General features: G+C 60.8%; 1 protein-coding gene across 1 annotated transcript; it reads left to right on the top strand.

Annotated features, from left to right (window-relative positions):
* Positions 1 to 4,697: 4,697 nt before the first annotated feature.
* Positions 4,698 to 7,480, top strand: LOC111148587 (ankyrin repeat domain 9). Its single transcript, XM_022505279.1, has 3 exons — positions 4,698 to 4,852; positions 5,847 to 5,915; positions 6,383 to 7,480. The coding sequence occupies exon 3, from the start codon at positions 6,424 to 6,426 to the stop codon at positions 7,375 to 7,377; it is 954 nt and encodes a 317-aa protein (XP_022360987.1). The 5' UTR covers positions 4,698 to 4,852; positions 5,847 to 5,915; positions 6,383 to 6,423; the 3' UTR covers positions 7,378 to 7,480.
* Positions 7,481 to 8,774: the final 1,294 nt, after the last annotated feature.

Below are 8,774 nucleotides of genomic sequence, written 5' to 3'. Positions count from 1 at the left end.
GCAAGTCAGTGACGTGATGGCCACGAGATAGCACTTTGCCAATGGGAACTACCTCTTAAAACACTGATCTTGGGGCGCCCTGTGGCTCAGTGAGTCGAGCATCTAACTCTTGACCTCAGGGTCATGAGTTCAAGCCCCATGTTGCGGGTAGAGTTTACTTTAAAAAAAAAAAAAAAAAGTACCTTAACTACAAAAGTAATATCTAAGTATGTACCCTTGTGAAAGATTCAAACCACCAAGAAGGTACAGAGAATAAAAACAGAAAGGGTCCCTTTCTCCTTTTTGCCGATTCTCTCCCCAGGAGGCTCTGCTGGCGATAGATCCATGTGTGGCTCCCAGCATTTTTCCAACAACATGTCTGCCTTTTCTTTTCCCATTTTTAGGTTAGAATATTTTAAAATGCCGAATCGTTGAGGCTAGCTCTGTGCCAGGCATAACTGTGTCCTGTGAGAGCTTGGTGTCTCCTCAGGACGGCTCTCTTTGGCAGAGGTCCTTCCTTTCCCCATGACGAAGGGGCAGCTCAGGCTCTCTGTTCTTGCCTGTGGCCCCGTAATACTGGTGTGTGTGTTGGGCATAAGGCAGCCATAGGACTCACCTTCTAAACCAGAACCCATTGAGAGTGAAGGGGACACTGTTATAATTATCCCAGCATGACCGGCACTGTCCCAGGTAAATACTTGCATAAGTCAGGCTTCTCCAGGGATGGGCCCTGCCTCCAGCTGGCCTATGCCAAAATGAGAATCCACCAGCTCATTCAATGGGAAAGCCCGAGATGCAGCATGGCCCGATCCAGAGACCCTACAGGGACCCAGGGATGCCAGGGGAACTTGCTGGGGGTGAGGGGCAGGAATGGAGTCTCAGCCATACGAAGGAGTTGGTCCCTAGGCTTTAGGCTCCCACAGCCCTCTCTATAGCCCAGGAGAGGAGCAGGGACCAGCTGCTGTTTGGCAAAAACCAGAGCTGGGAAGAGTGAATCGTGACTATGTTAGCCCTTCCCCTTCGGCGGGTCTCCTACGTGGTTTCCAGGTTGTCACTGTTAAAAACACAGCAGGCATACTACCTCCTTGTTGCTTTTAAGTCACCTGTGTTCTCCTCAAAGGTTGAACTCTGAAGTAGATAGAAGATATGAAATAAAGTCTAAATTCTTTCATAAAATTCTAAAGTAGTAAGCAAGTGGACAAGACCCCCAGTAGTGATTGTTGGACATGGAACCTGTTGGCGCGTGGGCCAGTGCTTCTGTGGGATGAGATGCCTCCCCCACCAGAATTGCTGGACCCAAGTGCATAGCATCTCCCTTGCTCAGCTCGGGGGTTGGTGCCTGGAGGTGCCCTACCCTCGTCTGCCTGAGAGTGAGGGTCTAATTCTTCACCCTGTTAAATGTTTGCTGATTTCTTACCAAGCTGAAGTCCTTCATGTGTTTATTGTCCACTGCGGGAATTGCCTGTTCATGCCCTTCGCCCATTTTCCTCCTGGGTTGGTGCTTCTCACTGGATTACCAGAGATGCTTACCCCTTCTGTCAGTCCTTCACTTTGCATGCTGGACTCTTTGATTCCCAGAATATCACTTGTCTCCCCTTGGTTTTATCCTGTCTTTAGTCTGTGTTGGCATCTCAAGCTGAGCCTCGAAAGACCGACTGGATGGTGTGAAAACTTCTGTGGGACAGCTTGAACCTGAGTGCATGGGGGGACAAGCCTGGCCGTCCAAGGGGAGAAGCTGGAGGGGGAGGAGAGAGCACCTGTGGAACGGACCCTTGGGGGCCAAGGGGGCTTTAGCCCAGCACAGTCAGGTGAGGTCCAGGACCCAGGTGAGGTGGGGGCATGGGGTACCCCATCCTCTTTCCTGGTCCTGGCCATTTTGCATACTGGCCTTGCCAATCCTACTCTTCCTTTTGAGATCTGAAAATCCACCTGATGCATTTCACAGATAAGAGACTGAAGACAGGTGGAGTTACTCAGCCTAAGTCCCCACAGCTGGTGAGTAGCTGATTAGATCCCAGCTTGTTTGGCACCAGCCTCCTCCCCCAGGAAGCTCCCTCCACTCCTCCCTGTACCTGTTGCACACACCTTGAACTGGGTTCCAGGGCCTTGATTCTACTCCCTGCCTGGGCATACCCAGGTGCCCTGTGGGACAAGCTCTCCCAGGAGAGAGGGGAATGGACTTGGGTTGGGTTCCAGAGGGAACATAACAGGGTCAAAAGTCAAACCCCATATGAAGAAGGCAGTCCCCCCCCACTCCCTTCTGCCCCAGCCACCCTTCACCCCCCAAGTCCATTCTCCCTTCCTGAGGGAAGCTAGCCCTTCGCACCCTGATCACGCTGTTCCTGAAGCAGTCTGGCATTAAGAAGGGGCTGCAGGGGGCACCTGGGTGGCTCAGTGGGTTAAAGCCTCTGCCTTCGGCTCAGGGTGATCTCAGGGTCCTGGGATCGAGCCCCATATCGGGCTCTCTGCTCAGCGGGGAGCCTGCTTCCTCCTCTCTCTCTCTCTCTCTCTGCCTGCCTCTTTGCCTACTTGTGATCTCTCTCTCTGTCAAATAAATAAAATCTTTAAAAAAAAAAAAAAGAAGGGGCTGCAGGAGGTCACACCCTACCCTGGCACCTCCTCCCTGGGTCTGGGCCCCAGTGTAGCCCGCAGGTAGGCACAGGCTAGCAGTGCTGGGGGCCTCACATGTGCTCAGGCACAGAGGAACAGCTCCCACCAGCAGATGATGCCTCAGCAACCCAGACCAGCCCAGAGCGGCACGTACCCCTGAAGATGAGTCTGAAAGCAACCTTGGGAGAAGAGAGCAAGCCACTGAAAGGGAGGGCTGATTGGTGCCATGATGGACAGAGTTACAATGTTAGCCACCACCATGGGAAAGACCCAGAGCTGGGGGAAGGACAGTCACACGGGCCTTCAGTTTTACCCACCTGTTATTTCTGAAACTGGACCATGACTCCCAGGCATTCACTGTGATTATTTTTGTATGCCTGAAATATTTCACTAACCAACTGATTTCCAAACCCCTTCCGCTTTCACTTCCAGATCTTCAGGACAAACCCGAGCTCCTTGCCCCAGTGTCCAAGGCCTGGCCTCTCCCGGCTGACCTCTGAAGCCTCCCTCTGCCGCTCCTAGACCTTTGCTCCAGCTGTGCCTCAGCCAGGAATGCCTTTCCTCTGCTCCACCTGGTCTTTCTGGTTAATCCACAGGGACGGGAAGCTTCTAAGTGGTGGAGAAGTGGGATCCAACATGAGTTCTAACAAGATGCCTTTAGGAGTCCCCGTGAGGAGGGCAAGTTGAAGGGTGAGGCAAGGCGGCAGGGAGAGGTAGAAAGAGACCGGCGCTGAGGCCCTTTGCACACACTGGCAACCGCAGCCCATGCCCTGGCATCCTCAGTCCATCAGTAGTTACGGAGATGGAACTCCAGCCCTAGAAGTGAGCACGAGGAAGCAAGGAGCTTCCTTGAGCTCCAGATAGTTGACCTGGGGCACCACTTCCCTAGTTTGTCTCCCAGGGCCTGGGGGCGGGGGCGGTGCTCCAAAAGGCCAATTGTCAACCCCAGGCTCTCCATTCAGTGTCTCTCTCCCTGCCACCCCCATCATACCCAGAAATGCCAGAATGGGAAAGCTAGAACAAAATGCAGGGAAACTGGGGACCTGAGAGGTCAGCAGGGGACAGCTGAGGTGAGGTAGGTGGATCCCAGATTCCTGGGACAATGACCTCTAAATGACCTTTAAATCTGGTGGTGGCCCTGGACCCCCTGAGAGCTTCAGGGCGGGCCTATGAGACCACACCCCGCCTAGGTGGGCAGGCTTTGGTGGGGGTCTCAGCATGACCTTGGGTGCCTGCATGTGTGGCACCCCCAACCTTGGACTCTGTGGAGAGGCTGGGGTCCGATCCCCCCCCAAGAATGTCTGAAGAAAAGCAGGGGAAGCACCTGGTTTCCCTTGGGGCTGCTCTTCACTTGGAGGCCACCTCCCCGCGAGCCTCCATCTCCTGGCCTGTGAATTGGGGGTCATAACATCCCCCCCCCACCCCCCGGCTCCCGGTTGTGAGAATGAAATCAATTGTTCAGCACAGAGAGTGGCACAGAGGACGCGCTCATTCACAGCCGTCCATTCACCGGCCCCTGGGAACGTCAGCCTAGAGCAGGGGCTCCCCGTACCCGGATCCTGGCCGGGTAGAACGCAGTGGGGGGCCCTTAGGGGTCACAGCTCTGCCTCTTGACCCCCTCCATGTCCAGTCGGGAAAACAGTCCCGGAGGTCTCCCTCAAGGTCATAAAGGGCCCATGCAGAGGGGAGGTGGAATACGACTCCTGGGGTGACGAGGCAGGCACTGTCCGTGGAGACTCGCATTAAGCGTGGGGCCCCGCGATCCTGCAGGGTCCCGGCCGCCGGCTGGGGAGCCCGCGGGGAGCCTCTCCTCGCCGGCCGCTCGGGTTTCCAGGAGCCCCGCCGGGTGTCGGCCGAGCCAGCCCCGCCCCCCGCACGCCCTCAAGTTTCTTCCAACTTTTCCGCGGGTCCTGCCGGGCGCCCCGCCCACCAGCTGGTGACGCAACAATGGTGCAGCGTAGCGACCAATGAGCGGCGACCGGGCCCAGCAGAGCGGGCCAATGGCGGCGGTGGACGGTCCCGCGGTCCTGCCGGGCCGGGGCCGCACTGCGCCTCCCGCCGCCCGCTTGCCCGCCCGCCGCCGGCGCCGCCGCCCAGCTATCCGGCCGCGGTGGCTCAGACCGCGGCTGCGGCGGGCGCGGGCGGCGGCGGCCCGCCAGTCCTGGGACCTTCGCCTGCGCGCCTACCCGCGGGGGATCGGTGCCCGCTCCGGCCCTCCGCCGGGACCGGGACGTCAGGCCCCCGGCCCTGCCGCCCCCCCACGGTGAGTCCCCCCCTTCCCCCGGCCCGTTCGGCGCGCAGCCCCCGCCCCGGGCGCTCTCCCCCGGCCGCCGCCCCCTCGTGTCCGCTGGGCACATGCACACGCAGGTGCAGCCCTCACAGCGCTGGCCACCGGTCGGCAAACACCCTGGCCTCGCCCCCCGCGACCCGCGGCCGCCGGGAGGGGACGGGGAGGAGCTGGCGGGCTGCCCCGGGCGCACTGCCCAGCCCTCGGTGGCCCAACCCCCCATTCACGGAGCCGCGGCGGTGACTAGCTGCCCAGTGACGTGGGGCGGCCCAACTTTACGTAACCCGCCTGGCGCCCCACGGGTATCCACACGGGGTACATACACCTGGGGCGCAGAGTCCCGGGCTTGGGGGGTTGCTCCGGTCATGGGGCTCCCCGGAAGAGCACTCTGGCTGCAGCCCACCCCCACCGCGCCCGTCTCTGTAACTTAGTTACCCAGTGTGTGTGGACGCGGCCTGTCCGCTGACCCAGCCCCCTTGCAACCAAGGACTTATCCTTGAGGGAAAACAGTGACAGTGGGGAGCTTGGACCAGGGTCAGGGGTCAGAGGCTAGGGTTCAGGTTGGGGCTGGGGGCTCAGAGGGCAAGACCACGCAGGGATCAAGCTGGGCACCCTGTGGGTTGGGCGTTCCCCCACTTCTGGAACGAGCCCAAATCGGGAGGGACGGAATCTGTGTTCTAGGCCTGGCTGTACCATGATTGCTGCCTGACCTTGGACAAGCTTGCCCCTTGCTGGAAAATGGGATGACACTACCTGGTTCATCTATTAGGAAGATCAAGAGAAGTAGCAGATCTGGAGGCGATCTGCTGTGAAGAGTTGTGCTCACGGTTCTAGGTTGATTTTGTCCTCCCACCTCCTCCCAGCAGCTAGGGTTGCTGATATCCAGCAAACATCATGTTGGGGTGGAAGGCTCCACCCCATCTCGTCCTGCTGGGGCTCAGTGTTTATTCCTCCCACCCTTTTCTTACAGATGAGGAAGTTGAGGCTTAGAGAAGGAAAGTGATACACTCAAGTCCTGTGATCCCAGTCCAGGAACCAGGTAGGTCTGGGTCTAGAGCTCTGACCCTGCCTGGCCCCATGGGGGGAGGCTCTAGGGGCCCCCATCTGTGGTCAGGGTTCAGAGAGATAAGGTTATGGTTAGGTGGGGTTTGGCCCAGGTAGAGTTGTGGATTACAATATTTACCCTCCTACCTGGTCTTTTCTGTTTGGCGTTGGATATACCTGGTCAGCCAGGTCGGGGGGTCCCTGGGCTGGAGGAGGGGTATTAGTGGGTTTTCAGGGTGGCCTTGACTATGGGTGGGGTTGTGAGGGTGGGGGGCAGGGAAGGGCATCTCTAGCAGAAGTGCCAGAGAACGAGACACAAAAAGATTGGGAGATCAGGTGCAGCTTGATCAAGGATGTAGGGAGGTGATTATGGGTCCAGGAGAGAAGGGAGCTGTGAAGAGTAGCTGGAGCTTCCGGGGCGGGTGGGGGTGTGGGAGTCTTACCGCCATCCCCTCCCCGCAGGTGGTCAGCCGCCGGGCCCATGCCGTGAGGCCGCCACCAGCATGCCTTGGGACGCACGGCCCGGGGGCGGTGCGGACGGCGGGCCCGAGGGCGCAGGCGCGGCGCGCTCCCGGGCGCAGAAGCAGTGTCGCAAGTCGTCGTTCGCCTTCTACCAGGCCGTCCGCGACCTGCTGCCGGTGTGGCTGCTCGAGGACATGCGCGCCAGCGAGGCCTTCCACTGGGACGAGCGCGGCCGCGCCGCCGCCTACTCGCCCTCCGAGGCGCTGCTCTACGCGCTCGTGCACGACCACCAGGCGTACGCACACTACCTGCTGGCCACGTTCCCGCGCCGCGCGCTCGCGCCGCCCAGCGCCGGCTTCCGCTGCTGCGCCGCGCCCGGGCCGCACGTGGCGCTGGCCGTGCGCTACAACCGCGTGGGCATCCTGCGCCGCATCCTGCGCGCCGTGCGCGACTTCTCGCCCGAGGAGCGCGCGCGCCTGCTGGACCGGCGGGGCTGCGGCCGCGTGGAGGGCGGCGGCACGGCGCTGCACGTGGCCTGCGAGCTGGCGCGCCCCGAGTGTCTCTTCTTGCTGCTCGGCCACGGCGCGTCTCCCGGCCTGCGGGACGGCGGCGGCCTGACGCCCCTGGAGCTGCTGCTGCGCCAGCTGGGCGGCGACGCCGGGGCCACCAACGCCGCCGCCGCCTCCGGGGTGCCCGCCGCGCCCGGGGAGACGCGCCAGCGCCGCCTGCTGCTGCTCGACCTGCTAGCGCTGTATGCGCCCGCCGGCGCCGCCGCGCCCACCCGCCGGGAGCTGCTGGGCGACCGGCCGCGCTGGCAGCGGCTGCTGGGCGAGGACAAGTTCCAGTGGCTGGCCGGTCTGGCGCCGCCCTCGCTCTTCGTGCGCGCCATGCAGGTGCTGGTCACCGCCATCTCGCCCGGACGCTTCCCCGAGGCCCTGGACGAGCTGCCCCTGCCGCCCTTCCTACAGCCGCTGGACCTCACGGGCAAGGGGTAGACCTTGCCGGGGTGAGGGGGGAACACCCCCTAGGCGCTGGATTTTTGGAAAATCTATTTTTCAGAGCGATGTACCCAGCACTTTACATATATTGGTCTCTGTACAGGAGAATCTCTGCTTCGTATGTTGCGTGCGTTGCGGGCTGGGCCGGGCCGGGCAGGTGGGCCCCCAGCTGCAGGTTTCCTGGGCCTGGCTGAGCTCAGCTCCCCACTACTCCCCGCTCCCCAACTTTTTGCAAGGGTTCAGGGGTCATGCGACTCTCTAGAGCCAGGCCCAACCCTTCACTCGCTGGCTAGCCGCCAAGGGCGGTGAGGACCAGTGGCCTGTCTTGATCTAGAGCCTCTAGGACTAGGTGTCCTAGAGGGAGCGACAACAGCTGAGCAAAGGAGTTGGACAGGGGCAGGTGGTGTGGACGGACAGGCGGGGACGGCTTGTGGGGAAGCTGAGAGCAGCTCTTGTGAAATCCTAGGAGTTCCTCTGCATTGGGCACGTTTAGCCTTGTAAACTCCCGTGTGGGGGAGAGAAGGGCAGAAGGCTTCTCCCCCTCCCACACTGGCCCCCTGCCGGGCCTTGGGTGTCCTTGTGACAGCGACTGGACTTGTCCCTGTCCCTTCTGCTCTTCCCTGGCACGTAGCAGTCGTCTAGTCCTGGGGCTCCTGCTTCTCTCACTTCCACTGTGGCGCCCCTGGCCCCAGCCCGTCTTCAGGTGGGTTGGATGTTCCTTCTCCCAGGCCTGACCACCCTCCAGCCCTGCGTATGGGTTCCCCTGTCTCCCCGGCTCAGCCCCCAGTGGGTGTTCAGCAGCGCGTGTGGCTGACGGGGCAGCTATAGCTCCTGGTGGCCGAGGGCTCTCAGCCCAGCCCCTGGAGTTGCCTTCTGCCAGAAGGTTCTGAAGATGACCTGTTAACAGATGTGCCACTGCCCCTCAGGAGCATGCTCCGTGCCCTGAGGACCCTGGAGCCCAGGGAGGACGGCCAGGCGGCCCTGCCCGGGGAATTCCATCGGGCCATGAAATTCAACCTGCCCCACCCCAGGCTGGAGGGCCGCCATGTCCTGCTGGGAGCAGCAGCCTGAAGGTCGGCCCAATGGTGGGGAGGAAGGGAGAATGGATGATAATGGATGAGGCCTAGGGACTGAGATTGCAGGTGGGAGTGAGGGCTCCTCCCTCCTGCTGTGTGTCCTGTGGGTCAGTTAAGTAGCTTCTCTGAACACTGACACTTGGGGCAAATGGATGCTAACCTCTCTCCCAGCTCACAACTTGGGGCATCAGGAGCCCTGGCTCATCTAGGCAGTCCCAGGTCTAAAGATCAGCAATGCCGTTGTTGGGGGGAGGGCTTGTTGCCTTTGGGGGTGGCTGGAGGTGGAGACAGAGTGGCTCAGAGTAATGGGGGGCTCCT

The sequence above is a fragment of the Enhydra lutris genome, unplaced genomic scaffold, assembly GCF_002288905.1.
Source record: "Enhydra lutris kenyoni isolate GAN:26980312 unplaced genomic scaffold, ASM228890v2 scaffoldscaffold20, whole genome shotgun sequence".
In the NCBI taxonomy this organism is placed as follows: Eukaryota; Metazoa; Chordata; class Mammalia; order Carnivora; family Mustelidae; genus Enhydra; species Enhydra lutris.
This window is presented reverse-complemented; position numbering and strand designations above follow the sequence as displayed.

Bases quoted from the DNA above. Each gene is read 5' to 3' on its own strand.
- LOC111148587 (XM_022505279.1), top strand. From the start codon at position 6,424: ATGCCTTGGGACGCACGGCCCGGGGGCGGTGCGGACGGCGGGCCCGAG.